This window comes from Neolamprologus brichardi, chromosome 1 (assembly GCF_056152115.1).
Source record: "Neolamprologus brichardi isolate AB-2024 chromosome 1, ASM5615211v1, whole genome shotgun sequence".
Taxonomy (NCBI): domain Eukaryota; kingdom Metazoa; phylum Chordata; class Actinopteri; order Cichliformes; family Cichlidae; genus Neolamprologus; species Neolamprologus brichardi.
In genome coordinates, this window is record NC_142104.1 from 44097757 (window position 1) to 44125490 (window position 27734).

At 39.3% G+C, this 27734-nt stretch overlaps 1 protein-coding gene across 1 annotated transcript; it reads right to left on the reverse strand.

Annotated features, from left to right (window-relative positions):
• Window positions 1-4580: 4580 nt before the first annotated feature.
• On the reverse strand, window positions 4581-27325 carry fah (fumarylacetoacetate hydrolase (fumarylacetoacetase)). The gene is made up of 14 exons (XM_087842979.1): window positions 27177-27325; window positions 26618-26728; window positions 24304-24425; window positions 21757-21806; window positions 20297-20387; window positions 19103-19200; window positions 18324-18376; window positions 18043-18142; window positions 13295-13425; window positions 11185-11260; window positions 9983-10029; window positions 7431-7532; window positions 7130-7247; window positions 4581-5322 (listed from the first exon to the last, which is right to left on the reverse strand). Exons 1-14 carry the CDS (start codon window positions 27255-27257, stop codon window positions 5246-5248), a joined length of 1257 nt encoding a protein of 418 aa, XP_087699105.1. The 5' UTR covers window positions 27258-27325; the 3' UTR covers window positions 4581-5245.
• Window positions 27326-27734: the final 409 nt, after the last annotated feature.

The following is a 27734-nucleotide window of genomic DNA, read 5'->3' on the forward strand; positions in this document are numbered from 1 at the left end:
ATATGTAAGACTGCGTTCTTCCATTTGCGCAACATCTCTAAAATTAGAAATATCCTGTCTCAGAGTGACGCTGAAAAACTAGTTCATGCATTTATTACTTCCAGGCTGGACTACTGCAATTCATTATTATCAGGATGTCCAAAAAACTCACTGAAAAGCCTTCAGTTAATCCAAAATGCTGCAGCAAGAGTACTGACAGGGACTAGAAAGAGAGAGCATATTTCTCCTGTTTCGGCTTCCCTTCATTGGCTTCCTGTTAAATCCAGAATTGAATTCAAAATCCTGCTCCTCACATACAAGGTCTTAAATAATCAGGCCCCATCTTATCTTAATGACCTTGTAGTACCATATTACCCTATTAGAGCACTTCGCTCTCGCTCTGCAGGCCTACTTGTTGTTCCTAGAGTATTTAAAAGTAGAATGGGAGGGAGAGCCTTCAGTTTTCAGGCCCCTCTTCTGTGGAACCAGCTTCCAGTTTGGATTCGGGAGACAGACACTATCTCTACTTTTAAGATTAGGCTTAAAACTTTCCTTTTTTCTAAAGCATATAGTTAGGGCTGGACCAGGTGACCCTGAATCCTCCCTTAGTTATGCTGCAATAGATGTAGGCTGCCAGGGGATTCCCATGATGCATTGAGTTTTTCCTTTCCAGTCACCTTTCTCACTCACTATGTGTTAATAGACCTCTCTGTATTGAATCATATCTGTTATTAATCTCTGTCTCTCTTCCACAGCATGTCTTTTATCCTGTCTTCCTTCTCTCACCCCAACCGGTCGCAGCAGATGGCCGCCCCTCCCTGAGCCTGGTTCTGCCGGAGGTTTCTTCCTGTTAAAAGGGAGTTTTTCCTTCCCACTGTCGCCAAAGTGCTTGCTCATAGGGGGTCATATGATTGTTGGGCTTTTCTCTGTATCTATGAAGCGCCTTGAGGCGACATTTGTTGTGATTTGGCGCTATATAAATAAAATTGAATTGAATCGAATTGAATTGATCCACACAGGTGTGCACTGTTCATAGACATAAACTACACCTCATAGGCTGCTATTTCCAATCACATTGTGTGCTGTCTGTCCTGCTTGCTGCACAACAACATTCAATATTTACTGCTGTTTACACTTAGCTAGATTAACGCGATGGTGTTGTGTTTAGTATGTTGCTTTGTTTGTTTTTGCTTGTTTTCTCTTTTTCTCTCATCAGGTGATCTAGGAGATTTTTTTCTCTTCTTTCTCTTTTTAAGTTTCCTTTCTCACTGTCCCTCTTCCCTTCTGTTTTTCTTTTCCTTCCTCTTTCTTTCTCCCTTTCCTATCCCTCACTCATGTCTGTCCCGTCTGTAACTACTGAAAATAAAATAAAATAAATAATAAAAACAAAGGTCGATCAAATGGACCAATACGGCAATGCCATGATGATCCATTTGGCAAAATAAATCCATTGGGTCTCCTTGTTGGTCTTCAGACAACAATTCTGACGGTTAAAGAACCAAATGGGACAGGCAAAAAAAAAAAATTAGGTCTCTCTCCTCCAAGTCTCTAGTACATGACTTAATAATTGATCAACAAATCGATTTACTCTGCCTTACAGAAACCTGGTTGCAGCAGGATGATTATGTTAGTTTAAATTATTTAGACCAAGACAGACTTTTAATTCATTTGAAAGCCTGATGCTTAACATTGTCCACCCCAGCTGTAAACTCAGAAACCAGATCCTTACTTCATCTTACTTACTATCATCTATCGTCCACCTGGGCCTTACACAGAGTTTGTCTGATTTCTCAGACTTTTTATCTTTTTAGACTTTTTTTTTTTTAATCTAATTTAGTTCTGAGCTCAGATAAAATAATTATTGTGGGTGATTTTAACGTCCATGTAGATGCTAAAAATGACAGCCTCAACATGGCATTTAATCTGTTATTAGACTCAATTGGCTTCTCTCAAAATGTAACAGAACCCACCCACCACTTTAGTCACACTCTAGATCTTGTTTTAACATATGGCATAGAAACTGAACATTTAACAGTGTTTCCTGAAAACCCTCTCCTGTCTGATCATTTCCTGATAACATTTACATTTACAATAATTGATTACACAGCAGTGGAGAGTAGACGTTATCACAGTAGACGTCTTTCTGAAAGCGCTGTAACTAAGTTTAAGAATATAATCCAGCCACTGTTATCATCGTCAATGCCCTGTACCAACACAGAGCAGAGCAGCTATCTGAACGCTACCCCAACAGAGGTCGATCATCTTGTTAATAATTTCACCTCCTCACTACGTACAACTCTGGATACTGTAGCTCCTGTGAAAACTAAGGTCTCTAATCAGAAGTACCTGACTCTGTGGTATAATTCTCAAACACGTAGCCTAAAGCAGATGACTCGTAATCTGGAGAGGAAATGGCGTGTCACAAATTTAGAGGATCATCATTTAGCCTGGAGAAATAGTTTGTTGCTTTATAAGAAAGCCCTCCGCAAAGCCAGAACATCTTACTATTCATCACTGACTGAAGAAAATAAGAACAACCCCAGGTTTCTCTTCAGCTCTGTAGCCAGGCTGACAAACAGTCAGAGCTCTTTTGAGCCAACCATCCCTTTAACGTTAACTAGTAATGACTTCATGAACTTCTTCACAAATAAAATTTTTATCATTAGAGAAAAAATTACCAATAATCACCCCACAGATGTAATATTATCTACAGCTACTCTTAGTACCATTGATGTTAAGTTAGACTCTTTTTCTCCAATTGATCTTTCTGAGTTAACTTCAATAATTACTTCCTCCAAACCATCAACGTGTCTTTTAGACCCCATTCCTACAAAACTGCTCAAAGAAGTCCTGCCATTGATTAATTCTTCAATCTTATGTATGATCAATCTATCTCTAATAATCAGCTATGTACCACAGGCCTTCAAGCTGGCTGTAGTTAAACCTTTACTCAAAAAGCATCTCTAGACCCAGCAGTCTTAGCTAATTATAGGCCAATCTCCAACCTTCCTTTCATATCAAAAATCCTTGAAAGAGTAGTTGTCAAACAGCTAACAGATCATCTGCAGAGGAATGGTTTATTTGAAGAGTTTCAGTCAGGTTTCAGAGCTCATCACAGCACAGAAACAGCTTTAGTGAAGGTTACAAATGATCTTCTTATGGCCTCTGACAGTGGACTCATCTCTGTGCTTGTCCTGCTAGACCTCAGTGCAGCGTTCGATACTGTCGACCATAATATCCTATTAGAGCGATTAGAACATGCTGTAGGTATTACAGGTATTGCACTGCAGTGGTTTGTATCATATCTATCTAATAGACTCCAGTTTGAGCATGTAAATGGAGAGTCCTCTTCACACACTGAGGTTAATTATGGAGTTCCACAGGGTTCAGTGCTAGGACCACTTCTGTTTACATTATACATGCTTCCCTTAGGTAGCATCATTAGAAGACATAGCATACATTTACACTGCTATGCAGATGACACCCAGCTCTATCTGTCCATGAAGCCAGATAACACACACCAATTAGTTAAACTGCAGGAATGTCTTAAAGACATAAAGACCTGGATTGCCACTAACTTTCTGCTTCTTAATTCAGATCAAACTGAGGTTATTGTACTCGACTATGAAAATCTTAGAAATATGGTATCTAACCAGATTCTTACTCTGGATGGCATTACCTTGGCCAGTCAGACACTATCTCTACTTTTAAGATTAGGCTTCAAACTTTCCTTTTTGCTAAAGCATATAGTTAGGGCTGGACCAGGTGACCCTGAATCCTCCCTTAGTTATGCTACAATAGACGTAGGCTGCCGGGGATTCCCATGATGCATTGAGTTTTTCCTTTCCAGTCACCTTTCTCACTCACTATGTGTTAACAGACCTCTCTGCATTGAATCATATCTGTTATTAACCTCTGTCTCTCTTCCACAGCATGTCTTTATCCTGTTTTCCTTCTCTCACCCCAACCAATCACAGCAGATGGCCCCGCCCCTCCCTGAGCCTGGTTCTGCCGGAGGTTTCTTACTGTTAAAAGGGAGTTTTTCCTTCCCACTGTCTCCAAAGTGCTTCCAAAGGGGTCATATGATTGTTGGGCTTTTCTCTGTATCTATGAAGCGCCTTGAGGAGACTTTTGTTGTGATTTGGAGCTGTATAGATAAAATTGAATTGAAAAGTGGGATTTTAAATCTTTTAGAAACAAACATGATCATCAGGGGAGATCTCATTTCATCCGTTTTGTTTTCTTCCATATGACTGGTTTATTTCCTCATACTCTCACCTCTCAAAGAGTTGGGGTCCTAGAAGAAATCTACAAAAATTTGTGAAAAGAAAATGCTTCATTGCTCTTTCCTACTTTTATCTGGAAATGTACAATATGTCCAATCCTGGTCCAGATTACAGAAGTTTGAGTATTCCTTGTGATGTTAAAGGTATTATTTTCTTTCTAACCTGGATTCAGTGTAACTTTGGGTGAACACATCTGATTCTGATCTTCTTATATTACCTGAAACCTTGCTTACACAAAGCAATAATGAGACAGTGTGTCATGACGCTGTTTCTTCTTCACTGCACACTGATGCAAACACACAATCACCACCTCCAGACAGCTTTTTTATTAATTTTTTATTCAGCTCTTCAGAAATGATTGTCAGATTTTTGGAAGCAGTCATTCTTGCATCATCATCTTTACCCTCTATTCAAGTTTACCAATTCATCTTTTTCCTATCTTTGGTCATATCCTGTTCCACTGGAGTTTCAGATAATAAGGTCAAAATGTTTACAAGTCCTGAGCGCCAAAAAAATCAGAATGACCTGAACATTTACATTTAACCATTTTTAAGTTCTCTGTAAGGTGACATAGAGAGATAATATATTCATCTCAGATCAACGGCTATGGAAGTGGGGAGTTGAAGCTCCAGTTGGATCATTCTGAATGCAGCTGTGTTCCTGAGGTGGCTGAGTAATGACAACAAGACAACAACACAACAACACAACCAAATTTAAAATGGATGATTTCATCATAGAGGGGATACATCAGTAACACTGATCCTGGTACAGCAGTAACATGGTGATATGATACAGGACAATCTCTCTGCTGGATGGTTATTTCATTATATATCAGTAACAAGGTCAGAAATCTGCATTCATTCTTTACTAAAGCCCATAGTGCCCTTTTAAAGAGAAGAGGAGAGTGAGGGGGAAGGTCCATGTTGCAGTTTTCCATTGTTGTTATCAAAGCCAAATACTTGTGTAAGTAGACATCTGTTTTAGAGCAGCAAAGCTGGAAGGATTGTTCCCTGGCACGTCCCGAAGCCCACCCTGTAGCCATCTCCTTCACAGTAACCTAAACAGAGGAAGCCATCGGACACGTATATGATCAGCGTCATGATGCTGTGTGAGCTCGAAAGCTGAATTTCTGTTAAGCAATATAAAAGTAAACCTTTCTCTACTTCAGTGAGCCATCTGTTTGTAGCCATGCATTTGTTTAGGGCTGTGCGATATGACCAAAATCTCATATCCCGATATAAGACATTTATTGTCCTGACAACGATATGTATCAGAAAAATTTAGATTTTCTGCTAATTCTGTGAATCTCAGGCAGCTCGACTTGCATGAAATGTTTCCAGCTGGGCGTCGAGTGTTTTGACCCATGCATGAAACGATACATTTTTAGATATAAGTTGTAAAGGCCACTTATATCCAAAAAAGCAAGAACTTTAAGACATTAATACAGCCACTACAGTGACCATCACAACGCTGATAAAATGTTGCTGTAAATAGTTTATTTGCAACACCATGAAACAAACGATAGCGTGATATGAAATGATGGATGTTTTCATATCATCATCCGAGCCGATATCGTTATCTCAAACAGCCCTACATTTGTTTATGTATTATTGTTATTATTTAACCCTTTAAGACCTACCATAGAACCAAGTCCGCCAGAGCTTATATTATATGTTTACATGCTGTGGAGCCATTTTTGGGAGCATTTCAAGTTGCTATACATCAATACAACCATTACAGCCTAGATTTTAATGATATGTCTGCATTAAGTGCATAGTAATTACATAAATTGCAAAAAAGTGCAATAAACTACAAAAAAATTGAAAATCGTTTTTGTTTTTTTAACATATATTTCTAGTTAGAGAAATTTAAGAGGCTTATCCCTCAAAACTGTAAATACAAAAAAGTTGACCAAAATAGTTTCCCACCACAGGAAATTTATTTTAAGTGTCTTCATAGTTTTATTTTTGAAATACACCAATTTTTATACACTGCAGGAAAAACGAAAATAAATATTATAGTGCAAGTTTGCAAAAAAGCAGCATATGCATCAAAATAAACTATTTCCAGCAGTGCAATATGAGTCCTAAGCATCCCAGAAACCACACAGAAAGTCATAAAGTCAAAGATAACTTTTAAAAACACAAGTATAGGCTCATGAGGCCCTGATGGTAAAAAAAAACTACATTTCCACGAAAATGATGTCACTTCCGGTTTCGGGCAGGTCATGGCAGACATGCGATAGTTCGCGCTGATGGACGTAGGAAGTGTTATGAACAGCTGATCGGATCGGCAAAGCATGTTTCTGGAATATTATGTTTTTGTTGCTGCAAGTGCTTTTTATGCAGTTTTTGCAAAGCTATATGTGGAAGGAAACTGTGACCGAGGACAAGCTGATGGCAGAAGATGTAAGTACAACTCCTCCGGTTTCATATGCAAAAAAATTATTGCGCTAGCTTACGTGGTTGCAGAGCTACCGGGATTTAAAAATAGTTACGCAAAACAGAGCGTGCCCGCTCCGACCGGCTTTAATTAACTATTTGTTTTTAACAATAATAATAAAATATTGAAATACACTTTGAAACTGAACAGATTCCTTTCATAATGTTCAACAAGTCCAAACTTCAGCTGCAAAATTAAGGTAAGAGTTTATCTGGAAATGCCTGAAGCACCGAGAGTCCGACAGTGTACCAGCATGCAGTTATGTTCTTCAATCCTTGTGTTTTGTCTATTGTAGTTAACCTTATCTTTATGTCCATGTTGGCATTATGTAAAGATGTAAAACTCTTATTGCTACTTCTAAAATATTGTCACATAAATCCAAATGATATGAAGTGGAAAGCGTACGTTTTAAACAGACCAACCTGATATAGTGACTTCATCTCCATCATTCAAGAAGGTTCTAGTTCCTTCTCCTCCCAGGTCAATGTTCTTAGATCCGTTCCACGACAGCTCAAGCATGGAGCCAAAGCTCTCTGGATCCTGCCATGAAACAAACCAGTTAAGGACAATGGAAAAGCAACAACGCTCAGTGTGAAAAGCCCACAAGAGAATTTGTTAATGAGTGATATTATGTAATCTAGCCTACAAACTGAGAACTGACAGACAAAAAGGTACACATCACAGTCATCAAGTCCTAAGCATGTTGTGCATGTGGACACTCACAGGTCCACTGATGGTGCCTGAAGCGAGCAGATCTCCTGGGTTGACATTGCAACCATTGACCGTGTGATGGGCAAGCTGCTGCTTCATGGTCCAGTACATGTACTTGAGTCAGAGACACAGAAATAAAACATTAGTGAATTCAAGATGGGGACAGTCATGGTATGCAGCGGCACAGCACGCTTTTCTACTGTGCACCTTATTTTTTATGCCTTTTTACTGCAGCTTCCTGCAACGCTCAGTCGTCAGACATCAGCCTGAACCTGGGCTTTACTTCAGATTCGACCGACATTATCCCACCTGAGATTGTGCGACCACCCAGCGCTCTGTGGTACACTGTCAGAAACAGCAAGAAACACAGACAGCGGAGGGGGATGGAGAACTGATTATCATATCCAGCGTCAAAATAACATCCTCATCCTCCTCATTAATGACAGATCCCTCACAAACATCCCTGATCCCTCGGTGGAGTTACCCGATCAGACATTACACTACCAGGACCGCAACAAAGACTCCTGTAAAGGAAGGGGTGGGGTGGTGCTCTGTGCTTATGTGCTTCAGGACTGGTGCCATAACAATAGGATTCAGTCACTACTCACATGTCAAATAAGTGCAGGCCCTTTAATTTACCTCACAAGCTAACGGTGCATCACACAGCAGAGAGAGCCCCGGAGAGAGTCCATAGTCTTGTTGGGACTTTCAAAAGTCATGTTTATCTGTTCAAATTCCAACAACATGTTAAATGTCCTTGAACTAGCTGGTGTTCAGAATATAGCCTGAAGCTGAATGTCTATAAAACAAAAGAACTCATAATAATGATGCATTTTATTAATTTATTAATTATTATTATTATTATTAATTATAATGGACTTCAGGAGGTACAGACTTCCACTCCCCTCTCATAACAAATGAACGGGTGGAATCTGTCTCCACCGCTAAGTTTCTGAGCACCACATCTCTGCTCATCTCACCTGGACCTGCAGCACAAACCCATTGGTAAAGAAGGCCCAAACTGGCTGCACTTCCTCGGTGTCCCGAGAAAGAATAACCTGGACCGAAAGCTGCTGCTGGCCTTCTACAGCTCCTCAGTGGAGAGCATGTTGCAGATGGTAATTAACACAGCCCCAAACTCGTTGGCTTTCCTCTGCCACCCCTGGAGGACATCATCAGATCCTCCTGTCTCAGAAAAACTTGGCCCATCACAGGTGAATCCACCCACCACCTGTTTGACCCACCACCCTGGTTGGGACCACAGTCAGTCAGGTTCCACATCTCCAGACTCACAAACAGTTTCTTCCCCAGAGACATTTGGATTTGGGCAACCCTTACAACTCATGCCACACAAATATGGACTCGATACTTCCAAGCACATGGTTCTCCAGTGTGTGCCTTCCTATTGTTTTCTATATATTCCTGTTGACTGTATATATTTCACCTGTTTGTTATTTATTCCTGCTGTTTTTCTATTTACCTTTTATTCCTATACAGTTAGCATCACCCATAATTTTGTTGTAGATTTACATTGGCAATAAAGGGCTATTCTATTCTATTCTATTCTATTCTATTCTAAAAGAGAGCGACTGAAACTTTTCCTCCATTCTCCTAACGAATAAAGGCCAATCCTTCCTTTTGCAGTCTTCTGACCAGCTGAGAGAAATGAAGTGAATTGCTACAGCTACACTAAATAGATAAAAATGTCAGAAAACACATTTTACACAACATAAACATTTACCAGAGAATTGGTCTTTCTAAAGAACTCACGGACTTTGAGTGTGACTGTAATAGGATTCAAATCAGTTCAGAAAAATGCCCTTATTCCATGTCTGGAAAGGTTCTCCAGGTTCTCCAGGTTCTCCAGGTCATTGTAGTCTAAGAAACTTGGTAAGAAAAGCGTCTGAACGTCTTTAAGTTTCCTTGAAGACGTTTCACTTTTCATCCGAGAAGCTTCTTCAGCTCTAAGAACAATTGGTGCAGAGTCACAGATTTTAGGCCCTATGGGAGTGTCCCCCCAAGAGAGACATGGACCCCCTCAGATGAGAGGTGAAACGTTTTGAGGGAAACTTGAAGTAGTCCAGACGCTTTTCTTACCAAGCTCCTTAGACTTCCCTTATTCCGTGGCCAATTTTATGTTGTTTCTTTGCTGCAGCAACTCAAGTTGTCAAGTTAAATCAAAGGATTGCTGAGAGCCGAGGCTTTAAATGACTCAATAACTTCAAACCTCTGGCATTAACATCAGCACAAAAACTGTGCTGAGAGCTTCACAGCATGGATTTCCATGACTGAGCTTCTGTTGCATATATAATGTGTAGATGGCTTACTACTTTTGTTTATACATGCTGTTTTTCTTTAGCGGTGATCACGTGCAGCCAAAAATATAATAAAATATAATCATTTAAGAATAAAAGCAACCATAAAATGCTGGCAAAACAGGCACAGCTGAGACAGCAACACGTCAAGTCCTCTTTAATAATCTTTAATTGTATTTTATATAATAAGGTTTTTGTTTAAAACATGCATTAATATTGTTGTTCTGGCTCTGCACCCATGAATCTTACCTTAAAGTTTGATCTGCAGATGTTCACAGCTTCAGCCATGCCTTTGCCTTTAACAACAGAACAGATATTCATTTCAAAACATGTTACTCTCCTAACCAAGAGCATTATTATAGTGAACTAAAACTAAACTAAAAATGTGGGGAAAACTGAAATAAAATTGCATCCTTCCATCCATCTTCTTCTATTTAGTAGAAATAAGAACTATCCTTAAAAAAAAAATTTATAAAAGTAATTAAAGCAGCATTGTGTACTTTTAAAATAACCAAGTTCAAATGAAAGTATATAATAAATGAGCTTATTTTAGGGTTCGGTCAATTGTGTTTGTTGCCTGACCTGGACTGTCAGACTGTCAGTGTGTTTGTTGCAGGTTCAATTCTGAACCTCTGAAAAATTGGCCTCTGACAACTTCCTTTATGTTATAATAGCAGAGTAGACCTGACACTTCTAAAAGCAAACTAAAATAAAATGTTTTGACTAAAAAGACTAAAAGCTGAACTGAAAAGAATAAACTTACTCTGGAAACGAACTGAAGCTAAACTGAAGGGAAAACAAAATCTCCAAATGAAACAATAATAATAATAATAATCTAGGATCAAAGTTATTGTAGTCTTGTAGTTTCTCATTTTTATTTTTGTTTCATTTGGAGATTTGGTTTTCAGGCAACCACCAGTTTACAGTAAATACAGAAATAATGCTTTACACCAGCCCTTCCCAAAGTCAAGCGTCCTGCGGCCCACTTAAAAACCAGAAACTCCAACGGGGTCGACCCAATCTTAAACTTTTAAGGCCAGAAAATTCTCATTTTTTGAAAAAAATCTGATCAAACTACGAGAAAAAAAATTGTATTTCTTTGAATATTTTATTCCCAAAGCAAACAGCAGAAGATTGTTGTCTATTAAGTGCTAATGCTACCCAGTCGTTTGTTTAGGCCAATATGTGACTCACCTGCACTGGGACAGACTTCAGCTATACATAAACACACCCAACGACAGTGAAGTTTACAACTCTGTTATTAACATTCATTAAAGTATCAACAGTATGTAAAAGGTTGAATGAGACTCAGGATGCTGCCTACTGCCTATTGAAACATCACAAAAACTCTATTACTATATATTACTTAACACTGGCAGGGACAGGGCTACTCCTCATGAGAGAACTTGACCATGAGTACAGTTGATATCATGCTAGTTTGTTGATGGTACCTTTTAGTGAAACAAACAGATTAATATTGAAAGTGTACGCATCACGGTGCTGCAGGTATGGGAGGGGTTCTGGATCCTGTTGGAAGACACAAAATACAAAGCTGAAAAAGAAAAGTGAGCAAAAAGAGATGAGAAAGAACATTTTCATTTCACAGGTTAGATGAAAGAAAAAGGTTGTGAGGTGATGTTAGATGGGAAGGTCTGTCTTTGCTCTAATTCATCGCAAAGGTGTTCAATCAGGTTGAGATGAGGACTCTGTGCAGGTCAAGTTCTTCCTTGTCAATCTCACCAGTCAATCCCATCGTTATGGACCTTGATTTGTGCGCTGCTGCAGTCATGTAGGAAGGGATCAAGTTGGGAACATGAAACTGAACATGAATGACTTGGAACGCTGAAGCATTAAGAGTTCCTTTCACTGGAAGTAAGGGGCTGGTCCCAAAAAGCCCACACCATAATCCTCCCTCCTTTATTTGGCACAATGGCAGTGAAGCACCACTCTTATGGCAACAACCAAACCCAGACTCCTCTATCAGACTGACAGAAGCACGGTTCATTACTTCAGAGACACATCTCCACTGTTCTAGAGTTCAAGCTCCTGTTCTGCTGATGGGTTGAGGACCTTTAGCGCCTCGTCGAGCATTATTTTAATTAATTTGTTTTTTTTTTGCCTGTCCTGTCCAGCCATCAGAATTATTGAAGACCAAGAAAAATGCCCAATCGATGTATGTTCCCTAATGGACCATTATGTATTTGCTAAACTGGTCTTGATTGACTGGTCCACTTGATTAGGTTTTTCTTTATTTTAAGTTATGACTAGAAAGAAGATTAAGAAGAAGGAAAGTGAAGTTGGGGAGAGAGTTAAACGAATGAGAGGGGAATAAAGGAGAAGACGGGTAGAGAGAAAGGACACTGAGAATATACTCGACCACCTGCTGGAAAAAAACAACCAACAAGAGAACAACACAGCAGGGAAACCACGGCAACAACCAACATGAGCATAATAACAGTAAATAATAAATACTGAGTGTTGAGTACCTGTTTCTACACCTGTATGAACACTTGTGTGTACACCTGTGTCAAAAAGTGGGTGTGGGAAGTCATAGCCCCGCCCCCTAAAGAAGCAGGCATGGAGGAGATCCGGCCCCGGACATCTGGAGGCCGCCCAGAGCATGAGGACCACCGCAGGGGCAATCACACCACCCACTCAGAAAAGACCTGAGAAGTGTCCCGGACAGAGGTCACCCATCAGCCACTGTACAGAAGCCACAGAGCCCAGAGGCTCCACTGGCAGCCGGCTACGCCACCAGGAGTGAGCCAGTACTCACCCAGTTGTAGGCATAACCACCAATGCACCGGCAGCTGGGGGCACCAGCCACTGGGAGGGTGTGTGGTGGGAGGGGCCTGAGATGAGAGAGGTGGAATCTGAGACCTGACCTAACACCTAGATATAGATGAACAAGCTCACACAGACACAATGATCCGTTCCCACCCTCATGCACACATACACAAATACTCACTTGCCCAACATGGACCCACACAGAAATAAATGTAGTACACACACTCCCCTCGACATACTCTATGCTCCCCGGTCCAGGCACAAGCACCCCAGAGGAGCAATCCCATGGACATGGTTCCCTTTACGCTGGGGTGGAGAAAGGAAAACCACCCCAGGTCCTGCAACAGCAGGGAAGCCCACAGCCCAGACTCAGACCAGCTTCTCCTCCCAACCCTCCACCCCAGATGGCAAACAGAGAACGGGGTGTGTGAAGAAAGGAAGCCCCTTCCTGGAGTCAGCTCACCCCCTGACCCCCATGTGTGACCCGTTCCCTGATACCCACCAAGGACAGTGGGTGCCTGGGCCCATCCAGACTGAGGCCTACAGCAGCAGCACCACCAAGCCCCACAGAGCCTGAGGAAGCCCCATCCAACCCAACAGCAAACTACACCCATGCAGTTAACTCTGCATAAGACAATAGACGCCCAAGTTCATCTTTTGACTCGATGCTATGGTCTGATTCAAATGTGCTCCTTAATTATTTTGGAGCGATGTACTACATGCCCCTACATGCCCCTCGTCTTTGTTGTTGTTAATTGAGAACCTTGTGTTAACCTGAATGGCGTTAGGCTCAGCAAAGGGTAGCAGCGCCTCCATGGGGACGACCCAAGGTGAAATAGTTGTCCCAAAATTCTTCCCCAGGAAAGGTCCCAGTGGAACATACTCCCAGGCCTGGATGTCTCTAGCTGAGAATAAACACAAGTGAGAGAAGAGAGAAAATTAGGAAGGTTTGCAGATTATTCAATCCACTCTTGTGGCAAAGCTTTAATTTAATAAGTTGTATTCCTGGACACAAATTTCCACCTGGACCAGGTGACCCTGAATCCTCCCTTAGTTATGCTGCAATAGATGTAGGCTGCCGGGGGATTCCCATGATGCATTGAGTTTTTCCTTTCCAGTCACCTTTCTCACTCACTATGTGTTAATAGACCTCTCTGCATTGAATCATATCTGTTATTAATCTCTGTCTCTCTTCCACAGCATGTCTTTATCCTGTCTTCCTTCTCTCAACCCAACCAATCACAGCAGATGGCCCCGCCCCTCCCTGAGCCTGGTTCTGCTGGAGGTTTCTTCCTGTTAAAAGGGAGTTTTTCCTTCCCACTGTCGCCAAAGTGCTGCTCATAGGGGGTCATATGATTGTTGGGTTTTTCTCTGTATCTATGAAGCGCCTTGAGGCGACATTTGTTGTGATTTGGCGCTATATAAATAAAATTGAATTGAATTGAATTGAAAGTGCATAATTATCAGTTAATACAAGAGTGAAAATATGGTTTTCCATTCATAAAACTTTGTGTTCTTCGTTGCCACATTGACAAGTGTATACTGAGACTTCTTTATAGTCTACACGTTGCACAAAATATACGTCCAGATTAAATATCTTTGTTTCCAAATCATGCAGAGTGTAATGATTTGTGTATTTATGTGAGTGAACACAAACAAATACATGGCCTTGTCATGTTCAGCCATGAGAATTGGTAGTGAGGGACAATTCATCCATTCTATTTATTTATGAATCGATTTTTCAAGGGACATTTCTAAAACACACGCACATGTTTAGTCTAAGTAATGTTTTATATTTACTAAAACAAACTGTTGAAAAGTTACATTTAATCTTGATCTTGAAAGGTTAGTATATACAGTTCATACCTGGTACCATAATTCATTGTTGTTTCATATTTTATTCAATTCACTGATCCTCAGATTCCACTTCCTTTAGAACCTGATTCAATCTCACAACATTTTAATGTTTAAAATTACATCTATAACAAATCAGTGATTAGAAATATATATTTTTCATTAAATTAAGAAACATTTTCTACAATTTACAGCTGCAGTGGAGACTGTCTCATTAAACCGTCTAGATGATCGTTTGGTTCAAAGTTGCATTGGCGACTGTGATACCAGCATGGCCGCCTACAGGTTTAGTTTTAATGAAGATGGTTCCTCTCATGAAATGTAGCTGCAGTTCATAAGTAGACAGTGGATTTTGTTTAAGTATATATTTTCACAAACAATGACTCAGATGGCGCTATGGCAGTGTAACAGGACTGTTACTTGCGAAGAGTAACTGACTGTAGCTCAGGAGGTGGAGCAGCTCCACTAACTGAAAGCTTGGTGGTTTGATGCCTGGCTGCTCCAGTCTGCATAGCAAATATCCTGTGGCAAGATACTAACCTCAATTTGCTCTCTGATGCATCTATCAGATTAAAAATGTGTGTGAATGAAAGTACTTTCTTTTTCTTTTTGGCTTACTTATTCTTTAATGTTCAAAAAATGTATGGGTCCATTTTGAAATGTTTGTTTCGTACTGGTTTAACTCGAACAGTACTTTGACTGCAGGCATTCTTGGTTCCTGGCAGGAGTACCTATCATACATTTGCATTCATGCTTGCACATAAACCACTACACTGGACTCTGATGTGTCCCTCCATACCTGCCTCCCACTGGTCGTTTAATGTTACTATAGATGTGTGACGTGTTTGATTGTAATGATTGTTATTTAACCCTGTCATGCATGAATTATGACAACCTCAATCAGGACTTTTTTCATCTTTTCATGCCTAAAGATGAATAAAAATACTTAAGAAAAAAAATTCTGATTGAGGTTGTCATAATTCATGCATGACAGGGTTAAACCATCTTCTGTTACTTCAAGTCCTGTAGTGCTCTTTATCAATCCATTATTATTATTATTATTAAATAATGACCCATCAAGGACTGAACAGAAAATGAAGCCTATCCATAGGTTCAGTAAGGAAGATCTTTCCTGGTTCTTTGGCTGCTAGTCCATCATTTACTTCACTACCCGTTTCCCTCGCTGTCTAGCTCAGTACTGTCATCATTACTCTATCCAGTCATCTTCTCTGAGTCAATCAGCCTCCACTCTGCATGGTTTAAATCTGTGCTCTCCGTCATTCAGCCTCTCATTCCACTCATGAAGGTCGGTGGTTCCTTGGCTCCCCCTAGTCTCATGCCAAATATCCTTGGGCGAGATATTAATTTGCTCTCAGATGCATCCATCGGAGTAGGAATATATGTGAACGTAGTTAGTCAGCACTTAAAATCACAGAAGAAAGTGCTTGTGTGAATGGTGCATGTTGTGCGCCAGGGGAATCATTCAATTTATCTTTAGCATTCGTGCAACCCACCACCTCCCAATCTCCAACTCGCAGGCACCTCAGTCAGAGCTCAGGCTCATCTTCACCAAAACCAGCATCTAGAGTCCAGGTTGGTTCTGCCTAAATCACTGGAGTCTAATTGTCAAATGCATTCATTTCTCTATGTCAATCAATCATGTTCAGTTCTGTCAAATCGTCTCCTTAATGAAATAATTTCCAAAACTTAAAACCCAGAAGCATGACACAGTAACACAGTGTTCCCAGAGGTGCTAAACACTGTGAAGCTAACAAAGCAACATATTGTGGCATGCAGAGGAATCTTAACAAGGAAGCTGCACGCAGAGACTGAGCTTGCTGTTTGATCCCAAGCTTGTAGGAAAGAAGCTTTAACATTTGCTGATGCTACACTGTGCTTCGAGTGTCAATAACAGCATAACAGAACTCACTTATGGTCCTGCGTTCTTTCTATAAAACAATAACTGTCAGTGACTTTGTAATGCAGTATAATCACAATATTTAAGATATCAGTTAAAAGTAACGTAACCGCAATGAAACAAGAACATCTAAACAGCAGCACATGTCCCAAGGCATGATGGGAGAGAACTGCTCCCCCAACACGCCACGACATGCATGGCAATAGTTTTAATGTGTCTTCTTTCAGAATCTTTTTCTTTTCTTGCACACAGGTACATTTCATTGCCTGAGCTTTCTCCACTTAAAAATATACTTTATAAACAAGAAGAAAGCATTGCATTTAGCTTATGTGCAGTTCTATAGGAGAAGTTTTAGATGGCAAATATTCATAGAAAGTCTGTGGTGAAGTCTGCAGCCTGATCTCCTGAGGGCATCAGCAGTCATGTATAAAGTAAGAGTGACATCAGTTCAGCTTCAAGCTGCATATTCAGCAGAAATGTCACAGGCTGAAAAATCTCTTACCACTGTACTGTTAGGAGGAACAGCTGGGGACTAAAGTGAAGAGTCCAGTATACACTAGTAAGACAGGATGTGCTTGAAATATCAGACGTCCAGAGAATATGTTCCCTAACTTACAAGACAACTCCCTACTTACTGGATATTTTTTAGAGTAAATTAAAGTAAAATTCAAAGGTTTTGTACATTTAGCTTTTTATTGTTTTTCTACAGCTTGTATCTCTCTGACACTCAGACACGAGAAGGCCTGGCTTACAATCTCCGCTCTGATTCACTCAATCTCAGCATCCACGGACCTGTGATTTCACATGGCCCACCTGTCAGGGGTTTTGAGTTTATTCTGTATTTTTGAGTTGCTTGTGTAAGGTTTGTGTTATTCTTATTTAGGGTCTAGTTGAGTTGAGCCATTACTATCATCTGTCTCCTTGGTTTTTGTGTCTTGTTTCTTGTCTAGTCCGTCATGTGTTTTAGGTCTGTGTGTTCCATATTGTCAAGCTTGTGCTGTCATGTCTATCTCCATGTTTCTTGTTTTATTTTGAAAGTCTTGTGTTTCTATGTTCAATGAACATCTTGGGATAACAAAGCAGCAATATCTGCTCCTGTACTTTAGACACGTGGGATTCATGTAGCCTCTCTCAAAGTACCAATAAAAGACAAAGCTACAATAGTAGTTGTGTTGAAAAGGCAGAAGTAACTCACCCAGTGTTGTGCAGAAGACTACGGAGTGCATACATATTAGACTAAACTGCAGACTTGGTTTGTTGCGACCGTAAAGATGTGGAGGGTGGAAGTTCATGACTTATTTTTTCACTTTACTTTAACCGGAAATAAAAAGGAACTTTCAGTTACACTTTTAGTAGCTATGAAAATATGAAAACAGCTTGCAGCATTCATAGCATGTAAAATTACATTCTATGAATATAAAAGGACAATTAGCTTTTACAACCAGATACAATGTGTCATTTGAACATAATTGAGTCTCATAGGTGTTCTTATTGAATAGCGTCACAACCATATGTGAAATGTGAGATTCTGTGTAAACCTTAGGTGTGTAGTTAATTTCAGAATGAAGACAGTTTGGCATTGCAGTTGGTGGCGTACCAATGTGTTCTCTAGTAACGTTTTGGGAGTCTCCCCTTCTTCTCCTGCAGATGATCTACTATAAACATTCCCATTTCTGTTGCATAGTAAAACCATCTTCAAGCATTTACAACATGAAAATGTTGGTGTGGTGTATTGTTTAGAAACTCTTACCACTCCAGTCATTCATGAGCACCATTCCAAAGATGTGTTCATGGGCTTTCTGGATAGGAATGGGTTCCCCGAGCGGATTACCTCCTCCAACAAAGAATGCCTGATCACAAACAGAAGCAGTTGTGAATATGAAAACAACTAAATACTGAAGTACAATACTGAATATTCTGACCAGAGGAACTCTGATCTTTCTCTCAGTTAATTCAGATGTTGAAATTAAATGAATACAATTACAAATAAAATACACCTGGGCTGTTAGATTAAATAAACACATTAATCACCATCTCCAGTTCAATGTCCAGCTTCTTAGACGGGCCAAACACTGGGGGTTTTGCTAAAAAGAAGAACAAAGGCAACAGTTATCGTCAGCTATACGAGGTGAGACTGTGCCAAAGCTGCTCAAAGTCACGAGCACATCACGCAGTCATATTTGTGGACAAGTAAATGGTTTCTATACAGCATATGATTGAATTTAGATGCTAAAGATGCATTAATTGATATTCTGATTACTAATAAAACACAAATTAGTTAAGCAGCATACAAACAAAAATAAAATAAAGTTATTGAAACTAGATCAGGGAAAGCCTTGAGGATTTTTAGCACTTATATGATGATGTAATTTGGATCCTTTAACTCTGATTTGGTCCTTCGGGGTAATATAGATCAATCGAATTTAGTTCACTTACTGGTCTCTAACTTTGCGTCTTGCTGAACATATAGTATAAAGTGATTTATCAAAACTTTTTTACTATTTGCTGCTGCTGTAAATTCCTTAGCATTAGATATCACTGCTGATTCGTTAAATTAGCACTGATTTAATTTACTTATCCTGTTTGATGAGTAAAGGTTTACATGAAATCTTAAGATGTAAATGGTTTGATTTCACAAGACTTGAGACTACTTTATTACTTATTACTTGTTATTCTGTTTCTTTTTAATTCTGTTTCTTTGTCATTCTGTTTCTTTCGCTGAGGGAACATGTGCACATAATTTCGTTCCACCTCATGTAAACATGTGATGCGAATGACAATAAAGAATCCTTGAATTATAAGGCTCTTACTCTGGTCAGGCCTCATCTGGCCTGAAGGGCGGCGGATGGGAGTCCCAGAAACAACCACTGATGATGCCCGACCATGGTATCCCACAGGAAGCCTCAACCTGCATAATACAGAACCCAAGTTACTACAACAAGCTGCTGTGCCACTTTAAGTCTGCAATGTGTAAAATGGATAGGAAATTGATTTCTGGCAAATAAGCTGCATCATTTCCAGTTATCTTCGAAATGTACAGTTAGTGACAACAAGAAGAAGATAAGGGTGAAGGCATAACCTACAGAAATGAGACAAAGGCACTTATAGCTGAAGATGAAATATTAACCATAGTAAATAATGACTCATTTAATTATGTAAAAAAGCTCAATGTACGCGAGCGTGTGGGTAATTCTTCAAAAGATATTCCAAAAACAAGCATTTTTAGGCATGTAAATAATGTTGAATACTAAGAAATTTCAAATCACATATGTTGCCAAATGGCAAAAAGTCTGACTTTGAGATGATAAAACTCACGGTAACATTTCTGTTTCAGCAGCATCGATCGTTGGTCATGTTCATATTTTGATTCCTGGTTTTCTGGATTTAAATGTTTTCTGAATCATATTTTCAAAGTGTTTATATGCAATAAAATCCAAAAATAATTTTGCTTTAGTAACTTTGACACAGTAACATCTGCTGTAATATTTACACAGATTACTGTGGTTTACAGAAATACTCATTTTGGGCATGTCATTTTCAAGCAGTAACCTCAGAAAGACTGTATGGGCGTTTAGTTTGGCAGGTGTTTTGGTAGCAACCAGGGACCCTATACAACATGTTGTGGTTTACCATTTGCCCTTTGGAGCTTTTACATTGCTTCATTTTATAAATGAACTGTTAAAATGAAGTGTTAGGTAACTTTATGCAACCTTCACTGCCTGAGATGAAATTATCCAGTACAGTGTGTCAGATTCAGAGGGGCACACACTTATACTTGGCATCAGTCCCATGAGAGCTCACGTGTTCAGTGGGGATTCCTGCAAGTCCACACCAAAGCTCTGAAGTACAAATTAATTAGGCAAACCTTGTAGCGGCCCTCAGTATACCACAGTTTGTGGACAGTTTGAGATGATCTCTTTTAATATTACTACACATTAAGGCCTCCCAGTCAGCATTTTCTTCATTGTATCAAGTGTTTACTGTTGGTTGGATTCACAGTGTACCAGTTTGGCATCAGAGCATTCTCCTTTCCCCGGAACATGATCCCAACATTAGTGGCGTGATCTCTGGAGGAGTAGAAGTCCGTGTAGTCTCCTATGAAAAACAGACAGTTCATGAATGGCATGGATGCTTTCTTTAACAAATATTTGCAGGAGCGGTCTGCATGCCTAGGCACTTGATTTAGTGTACCATTTCGAGATTAAGTATAAAAAAGCTTATTTTTGTTTGTACTCTCTGCCTCCTGCATTCTGGGTCCACTATATGGTTCTCCACCCAGTTATATTTGCTCTGTCACAGCTGTAGTAGGCTCATTATTTTCAGCTCAGTAAAAATGTGTTCTGAATTTTACAAGTGTCTTGAGCCACTCCTATAGAACCAGCAATGTGCTTGTAAAAGCAAAAACAGCATTATCTGATGTGTGTGTGGCGGGGCGTGGTTTACGATGCTGCTGCAGGTGCGCTTGATCCACCTGCGTGGCACCATTACGCCTCGCCTGCTTAAAAGTTTGGAGATGTGGTTAACAATGTGGTTGTTGGTGTGTTGAGCTGGTAGCGGGCTAGCTGCAGCTGTGTGTGGATGTATAGCAACCGTGTGAGTGTTAATAAAGTGTGTTGAAAAGCATGTTTATGCCATCGGGTCGGCCACGGTCATTTACAGTGTGAAATTAATCAAAAAAGGCTTTGTACACAGGTGTGTTTATATATGACATCAGAGCAATGCAGAAGGTGCTTGCAGGCACCGTTCTTCCCATTTTCTTTGGAAATAATGATATTTCTACATGACCTTGAAATTTTGAGAGGAAGTTTATATAAACTCGTCAAGCACAACATTAAACTCAGACAGGTCAAGTACAATGACATTAAATCACATTAACTCAAGTTTGATAAGCGGTTAAGAAAATGTATTCATGAATAAATGGTGTATACAAGTGTGTATAAGTGCACTCTGAAGTTCTTTGGGCAGTCAGTAAGATTTAAAGACTAGGAAAGTGCTGCAGCCAAGAGATTACAAATGACTCACTTCCTGCGTCCAGACTCAGCAGCTATGATGCTGCCAGAGACCCACGTATGCAGTTTAACAACCGTGTTTTGCCTTTGCTATCAGAACATCATGATAGTGTGATTACCTGACAGACAAGGACAATGAATCCACATTTTTGCACATTTTTGGCCTGTGGTCCTAAACTTTTGATCAGCTGTGAAACAGCCTGTTTCAATTTAAGTGTTGTTTTCAATAAATTGCTCCAAAAATATTTTGTCTCACTCCCAATTCTGCTTGTTGCATGTTGAAGCTCTACTTGGAAACTTGTTTTACAATGCCATCTCTTCAATAATCGTGCAAAATATGTTTGTTTTTTGCCATTTTTCAAGTTTACGTTTACGTTTAATCGTGACTGTATACAAAAGCAAGTCCATTTTCATACAACAAAATCTCTGATAAGAGAAGTTTAGGTGAGGCTTACCAATGTTTGCAGGAAGGTGCATGATGACTGCACTTTGATGGATAAATGCTCTGCACAGTCAAAGGAAAGAGGTGGATATTAGCAAAATAAGCTTTCTCAAAAGAGGATACACACACTTATGGACATAAAATCTCCTGAAGACTAAATAATGCAAAGATAAGTTTTGCTTTGTTATATGTGGCTCAAAGGCGATTAAACAATACAAAACTGCATTTACAAATACAGAGACACTTGTAGAGTGCAAACAAATCCAGAAAAAAAACCCTTAATATTCTGGCAGCTTTGCACCAGAAAAATATCTGAAAATAACAAAACTTACCATCACATAAAACTATGGAAATTTTCTGTAATTTAAATACAATAAATGTGTGTGACCTTGTGGGATACTAAATTAGACTGCAGTTGTTTTAGCTTTAAATTTACTAGAATCACAGACTTTGTATATTAAAAATAAATGTAGTAGTAGTATTAAAAACAATGACATTACCTGTTAATATGGTAAAACACTGTTCTAACACAATTAATCAGGCCTCTAACAGCAGAAAAGTTATTAGTTGGGCTTTATTATGTAATTTTATGTGAACATTTTTGTACTTTTTATCCATAATTAATGCAATAACATTCTGTACTGCCCATTAAACAAAAGTCACAATATTTTTATTAAACTGGTACAGTGGTTTAAAAATACAGCAATCTACTGTTTATTTTTATACATCTGTATAATAGGTTTTTACGTGTATTCTAGCATAAAGTTCATGGATTTACCCTTTAAAAATTATCCTTGTTATTGTAATCATAATATATTGTTAACTACAGATATTATAATGCACATACTGATCAATATGAATATTGAAAGACACCATTTTATCACTTTATATAATTTTTTCAAAAATGAGAGAATAATGAGATTTTGTTTTAAGTGCCATCTCTTCAATAATTAGGACACACTTACTTGCTTTGCCTCAGCATTTAATTCTGTTAACAAACAGACCACAACAGAAAACTTCTAACAATCTGTCGTAAAAAAACCAAAGTGCTTTGTTCAAATGGCTGTTAATGAGCCATAAAAAACAGCAAGTAATTAAACCAGGGGTACACTAAATTTAGAGTCACACTGAATATGGAAAGTTTTCCTGGTGCTGCAGACACCTAAAGATATTTAGACACGTGCAGACAGCAAAGTTATTTTTCAGTCTAGTTGACAACAGGCATAGTTTCTATGGTGGTCTCGCTCTATCATTAGAAAATAACCACTACAAACTTCACTGGTGGTGGATAGTTATATTCTGAGTACACCACATCTCCAACTTCCTCACCTAAACTGTTAAAACTAGGGCTTAAATTTTGGGCGAATATTCTAAATACCATTAGTAAGTAAGTAAGTAAGTAGGTAGGTAGATAGATAGATATGAGCACTGTTGGTGCCTCAATTCTTTTCCTCCATCCTGGGCTATAATAGAAAATGCAGAGTCCCAATAAGCAGCAGTCTGCCACCTGCTGGCAGCTGGCTCTTTGCAACAGTGTCTAGTGTTGAAGTGGCAATTTAAAGGGATGCACACTGACTATTGCCCTAATTAACATAATTTCATCTTAATGTTAATAAACCAAAATAATCTGTGTCCTTTTTTTTCACTGCCGCAGCAGGACGGTGGTGCTGCACACCTCACAACCCTGAATTGGACAACTGGGAAAACACAGATGGTATCTTATTTTTGTTTACTGGAAATTTGAAACATGTGTTTCCCTTCTTTCCCACCTGAAATACTTTTACCATATTATGTATTGTCATCCAGATGCTGTGAAAGAGCAAATCTAATATATTCATAATTCTTTTAAACCTAACTATTAGCATTTTGCATGTGTTTCCAGTTTATTCCAGACTTCCTGATTCTTTCTGATTCGTGTTTTATTCAGTTGTCATTGCCATGGTATTAAATTGCTGCTTATTACACCAAAACTGCCAGTTGTTTCCTGGTCATCACTATTCTTTAAGCTTGTTTTAAAAGCTTATTAACATGGGTATTAATGTGTTATTAAATAGAAGCAGTTTTGGATTTTGTAGTTGTTTCCGACTTGTTACATAGAAACTACCACAGTTGTTTCCACACTTTTTAAGCTTGTTTTAATATGTTATTAAACCGGCAGTTTTGCGGTTTCTTTCATTTTGTTACTTTACTGTAACCACTTTATCACCGAGCTGTATTTTCACATTGTTACCCCCAGTTTTTGGGCACTAAAAGTTACATAAAGTTACATATGTTACATAAATTTATGTGTAATATTACTCAACTGTAACCACTGTTGCAACCATTGGATATTAAGTGGTCATTACTTTGGTAATTAAGTGGTAATAACTTAGAAATCACCACATTTTTATGTTCCTGTTTCTGCCTTGTTACCCGACTATTACTACTTCATTACAGAGCTGTAATAGAAAGTGCTAACAAACATATGTATTTTCTAAGAGAAAAACAACACAGTAGCCTGAGGATGAAGATGCAGTGTACACTATGCTTGTACACTCCTGTAAACTGTAAACAGACTGACCTGCTCCGAAGGCTCGTATCATGTCTCAGTGTGCTCTCATTGGCTGACAGCAGCATTTGCACTGTCCTTCTGGCTTCCCTCCAGGCCTCATAACCCAGAGCCATGAATGCATTCAGTGTAGGCTTATAGGGACACAGATAAACGTATAGGATGTGACTAAATGTACACAGGAAGCACATGATCACTTCCTGCTTTGTCTATTGTACTGTGAACAGTAATGACAACCCTTTTGTTCTAATGAAAGCTGCTTAATTAATGAATATACTTTAAAATATTTCTACTGTCCTGTAATTTAGGATATCTAATATATCTGATCCACAGAGTTCAGAATGTGATTCTTCCTGACTGATCTGTATACAAAGGAAAATATAAATATTTACATGAGAAAATATTTGCTCCCCTTTCTGTTTGTCATATTTGTCCCACTTACATGTTTCAGATCAAATAGATTTTAATATTTTAATACATTTTAATATTATAGAAAGACAACCTTAGTAAATACAAAATAGGTTTTAAATGATGATTTAACTTATTTAAGAACTGCCACCAATGGCAGCATTTAAAAAACACCATCATCATTTGAAAGGTTATTATGTTTTAAGAATGCATATTTGTCTTTCTAAATGATGTTTAGGACGAGAGTCTGTCATGTTACTAACAATGCCAAATGTGTAAAATCTGAAGCTGCAGACTTGCTGGAATCTTTATTTTCTTGCCTTTTTTAAGGCATAAGATTGTCTATTAAAGATCTGATCTTTAACTGACACAAAAATTAACTTGCTGGACTGTATTGATATTCTACTGTATGATGAAGAGACATGTAGTATGGCAGTAATACAGTGGCTTGCAAAAGTATTCAGCCCCTTGAACTTTCCCACATTTTGTCACATTACAGCCACAAACATGAATCAATGTTATTGGACTTCCAGGTGAAAGACCAACAAAACAGCTCCAGCTCAGTCAGATTAGATGGACAGCGTTTGTGAACAGCAGTTTTCAGATCTTGCCACAGATTCTTGATTGGATTCAGATCTGGACTTTGACTGGGCCGTTCTAACACATGGATATGTTTTGTTTTAAACCATCCCATTGTTGCCCTGGCTTTATGTTCAGGGTCGTTGTCCTGCTGGAAGCTGAACCTCCGCCCCAGTCTCAAGTCTTTTGCAGACTCCAAGAGGTTTTCTTCCAAGATTGTCCTGTATTTGGCTCCATCCATCTTCCCATCAACTCTGACCAGCTTCCCTGTCCCTGCTGAAGAGAAGCCCCCCCAGAGCATGATGCTGCCACCACCATATCTGACAGTGGGGATGGTGTGTTCAGAGTGATGAGCAGTGTTCGTTTTCCACACATAGCGTTTTGCATTTTGGTCTCATGTGACCAGAGCAGCTTCTTCCACATGTTTGCTGTGTCCCCCACATGTTTGCTGCGTCCCCCACATGTTTGCTGTGTCCCCCACATGTTTGCTGCGTCCCCCACATGGCTTGTGGCAAACTGCAAACGGGACTTCTTATGGTTTTCTGTTAACAATGGCTTTCTTCTTGCCACTCTTCCATAAAGGCCAACTTTGTGCAGTGCACGACTAATAGTTGTCCTATGGACAGATTCCCCCACCTGAGCTGTAGATCTCTGCAGCTCGTCCAGAGTCACCATGGGCCTCTTGGCTGCATTTCTGATCAGCTCCTTGTTCGGCCTGTGAGTTTAGGTGGACGGCCTTGTCTTGGTAGGTTTACAGTTGTACTCCTTCCATTTCTGAATGATGGCTTGAACAGCGCTCCGTGGGATGTTCAAGGCTTGAGAAATCTTTTTGTAGCCTAAGCCTGCTTTAAACTTTATCCCTGACCTGTCTGCTGTGTTCTTTGGACTTCATGGTGTTGTTGGTCCCAATATTCTCTTAGACAACCTCTGAGGCGTCACAGAGCAGCTGTGTTTGTACTGACATTAGATTACACACAGGTGCTCTCTGTTTAGTCATTAGCACTCATCAGGCAACGTCTATGTGCAACTGACTGCACTCAGACCAAAGGGGCTGAATAATTACACACACCCCACTTTGCAGTTATTTATTTGTAACAAATGTTTGGAGTCATGTCTGATTTTTGTTCCACTTCTCACGTGTTCACCACTTTGTGTTGGTCTTTCACCTGGAAGTCCAATAACATTGATTCATGTTTGTGGCTGTAATGTGACAAAATGTGGGAAAGTTCAAGGGGGACGAATACTTTTGCAAGCCACTGTATTTCGTTTACTGAAATTTTGTTTAGTTAATGTCAGATTAAACAGGTAACCTGTGTTATTGGTTAATGTTTAGACTCACCTGGTCAAAGACATCTTGATGTTTGGAAAGCACAGGTCCAATAAACAGAGACTTCACTGCACTGAGGTCTAGGATCTGGTCCCCAATCGCAACACCAATGCGATGTCTGGGCTTGGGAAGCACATACATCCACAGAAATACACGTGACTAAATATTATCTACTATGCTTTCACATACATCATAGTTCCATCAGGGCAAAAGGCTCCCTTTAATGCAAGTAACAGTTCCCTACTAATGCCACTGTTCTCTCTTCACATTAGTTTAATTCTCATTGTGTCCTGTAGATGGAAGCATTGTCATCCAACCCCACTTGTAAAGGGACAAGTGGACCCATACTGAATGTATGCATGTGTGTATGTACGTATGGGGTTGAGGTTTTTCATTCAATTTTAATCAACTCTCTTTGTCTGTGTGACTAAACTAGTGTTTGTGAGCAGAACATTCCCATGGATCAGGTTTTTACTTGGAGAAAAAGAGGCTCTGCTGTCATCTCTATCTGTTACTAAGGTTACACAATATTCCTTCATTATAATAGTAGTAAAAAGCAAACTACACTTACATTGTCAGATGTAGAGAATATTCCATAAGGAAGGTTGTGGAAGGAGAAGTCAGAAGTTGGATCTACAGCTATGAAGGACATCTTCTCTTTGGCAGCTGGATTCAACTGAAGCTGACTGACTAACCAAAAGACTGAGCACTAAGCTCTTCCAGATGTTTAACTTTAGAAAGGCCCCACCTCCTACTGGACAGCCAATCACATGTTGCCTAGAGTATCCACCTCTAGCTAAGGTCCCTGGAAGTTAATGCGAAACAGCCACATAATGACTCAGCAAAACTGTAGCCTCGTCTGTTGGTGGAGAGAGGCGAAGTTTCTGCAGCTTAGTAGAAAATGTTAAAGATCTCTCAGGTGTTAATGTTAAAAATGACCTGATTAACTTTGAATGAAAAAGCCACAAGTAAGTAACACTTATATGATCGTGACAGATGCCATCGTTATTGTTTTAGTATTATTGATAGAAAATGTGTCGTCAGTCTTATAGAGTTTAAATAAAGTGTTACCAAATGTTTTTAGTTCAATAAAGTTCACACATAATTTGCTTTGATGTCTATGCTTTCC

Coding starts and splice junctions, on each gene's coding strand:
- fah (XM_087842979.1), bottom strand. CDS start 27,257: ATGTCCTTCATAGCTGTAGATCCAACTTCTGACTTCTCCTTCCACAAC. Junction 13,426..18,042: donor GCTCATGAATGACTGGAGTG/GTAAGAGTTTCT, acceptor GTTTATTCTCAG/CTAGAGACATCCAGGCCTGG. Junction 7,533..9,982: donor TCTGCAGATCAAACTTTAAG/GTAAGATTCATG, acceptor CTCTGACTCAAG/TACATGTACTGGACCATGAA.